General features: G+C 51.2%; 1 protein-coding gene across 1 annotated transcript; it reads right to left on the bottom strand.

The window, feature by feature from the left end:
* Positions 1 to 915: 915 nt before the first annotated feature.
* LOC123447320 (putative AP2/ERF and B3 domain-containing protein Os01g0140700) lies at positions 916 to 2,137 on the bottom strand. The gene has a single exon (XM_045123911.1). The coding sequence runs from the start codon at positions 2,001 to 2,003 to the stop codon at positions 1,077 to 1,079; it is 927 nt and encodes a 308-aa protein (XP_044979846.1). The 5' UTR covers positions 2,004 to 2,137; the 3' UTR covers positions 916 to 1,076.
* Positions 2,138 to 2,512: the final 375 nt, after the last annotated feature.

The raw sequence follows: 2,512 nt of genomic DNA, 5'->3' as shown, positions 1-2,512 counted from the left end.
ACAACCTCTAGAAAATTCAGATTGAAACCCGAAATACACATTGAGAAAAAAAGACAAATTTAACATGAATAGTGTAAAAAAGAAGCAAAAAGGACACTATTCACATCAAGAATTATCTCTTTTTTTTCTTCTGAATATGCATTTCAAATTTGATTCTGGCTTTTTTAGGGCTTGTCTACATGTGCCTTGTGATCATTCACAATAAAAATTCAGATATTTTCTTTTTTTTTAACATTTGAAGTTGACCTTTTAGAGTCGGGAGTTTGAGGACGCCTAAATGTGAAGAGCCTTCACTCGATGCAGAGGCCAGGGTCATGCATCCTTTTCAAAAAAAAAAAAAGATGAAGAGCCTAGATATTTTCCCATCGAATAGAACTGAATTGGGAACGACCAGGAGGATGTTTTGTTTAGAAGAATAGGGCCAAATGTCAGGTAGGTCAGGAAGAGTCAAGATCTCAGCTGTTGCCGCCGGTAGGCAGGCAGCATTCAGATACAAGGCCATTTTTAAAGCCTGACCATCATGGCTATAGCAGGTAAAGTTGAGGGTCCCCTAGCTGCATGCCCTGATGATACAGTACTGCACTAATCTTTGAGTATGTAGGAAGGAGACAAAAGAGGTTAGCATGGAGTAGTCGAGACACGCAGCTCATAGCATAAAACAACATAAAATTAGGCTGGACGGTCCTCTATATCGGGAAACATCGTATCTACTACTCACTAGCGCACCCCCCCTGGCCTGCTGGCTGCTGCACACTGCACAGCTGCTTCTGCTTGCTTGTGTTAATTAGCTAGCAATTGCTCGAACCACCCTTCATGATCAGCATAAAAAACGCTGCTGGTCATCACGCCCTCACGGTAACCGCATATTATTCAATAATACCACCATGAACGATGTACTAATTTGAAGTTGTCGCCTTCCCATAAACCTCGCAAGGAGAGGAATCTATTAAGATCGACATGAAAAATGTCAAGGGATTGTCTCTCGCTTACAAGCATCTCTGCATCTTCGAAATGGAAGCCACACCATGGCAACCGCAATCACACTATGCGAGAAGACCAAGAACATACCGTGCACTTCACCCACCTGATGATCCCGCCATCCCAGCCCAGCCAATGTCGACCCCGAAGAGCTTCACGGCGACATGGCCGGCCTCATTCTCATCGGCAGTGGCTACGTCGGCCGCTTCGTCGTTCTTGCTACTCTGCTTGTAGTCGATGAAGAGCTGCTCATCCGTGTCATTCATCACGTACGCCGACCGGGAGAACGTCACGGTGTCGCCGGCGCAGAGGCCCTTTTCTTGGACGAAGCGGCTCCAGCCCTTGGTGAGCACGTAGCTCTGGCTGCTGTTCCAGTATGAGTACCGGAACCTCCACACCTTCCCTTGGCCGTCCTCGAAGTTGAGCAGCAAGCCCTTGCCGTCGCTTCCGGCGGCCGCCGCCGTCGTCGGGGGGAAGTGCTTCTCGGCGTGCTGCTTCGGAACGACCAGGCGGTTGAGCTTGCCGACGTCGCTCGGGGTCAGGGCCTTCTCGAAGAGGAACTCTCGCGCCCACGCCGGCGTGGGCTGCGCGCGCCCGTGGCCGCGGCGCAGGCCCTGCCGGAGCTCGTCGTCGTAGGTGTGCTTCCGGAGCATGTCGACGATCTCGGCCTTGGAGTGGTCGGCGAGGAAGGCGAGCTCGCTCGTGGACGACCAGCCGGCCCCCTCCGCCGCCGGCAGGCGCTGGTGGTTGGTGACGGCGTCGCGGCCGCGGAAGCGGAGCGCGGCCACGTCGTAGGCGCACGCGGCGGCTTCCTCGTCCCCGAACGTGCCAAGCCACACCCGCGAGTGCTTCTCGTAGATCTGCGCGCCCCAGCGCCCGTTAGGCTGCGGCACGACGCCCTTGAACCGCGAAGATGGCGCTGCCACCGGCGACGACGACTCCACGGCGTCCTCGGCACCCGATTCCGGGGAGGAGCACTCCATGTCATTGTCTACCTCGGGGTTTGTCGGCTTGCTAGACGCCATCGGTGGGGATAATTGACAAGCGCTATGGTCGTTGCGTAGATGCCGGGACTTGTGTCGACTCCTCGGAATGGTTAAAAAACAAGTGACGGAAACTTGCCATTTCCGTAGGGCAAATAGGATGCTCGTTTTTCATGTGTGCGTGGTTTTAATGTCCGGGCATATCTTCAAATATACAGGCCCTGTGTCCTAATTAAAAAGTCTCTAGTCTCTACCCGTTTCTTTCTCAGGACTAAACATAGACTAGAGATCATTAAATGACATGCAAAAAGACCATGTTACCCCTAGTAATATACTAGAAGTTATTAAATAACATGCTAAAAGTAGGGTCGCTGTTGGAAAAAGTGCCAAAAAAGTTCCAAAAAGTCCCTTTCATAGGGACTTCTTCCTTAGTCCCAAATACCCCCTTTTAGTCCCTAAAAGTCCCTCCTATTTCTTTCACATGGAACTAAAAGGAACTTTTTTTAGTCCCAACCCAAAAAGTCCCTGGAAAGAAACACCCCCACAATGTC

The sequence above is a fragment of the Hordeum vulgare genome, chromosome 4H (genome assembly GCF_904849725.1).
Source record: "Hordeum vulgare subsp. vulgare chromosome 4H, MorexV3_pseudomolecules_assembly, whole genome shotgun sequence".
Lineage (NCBI taxonomy): Eukaryota > Viridiplantae > Streptophyta > Magnoliopsida > Poales > Poaceae > Hordeum > Hordeum vulgare.
The sequence above is the reverse complement of the archived record's forward strand: the minus strand, read 5'-3'. Positions and strand labels throughout refer to the sequence as shown.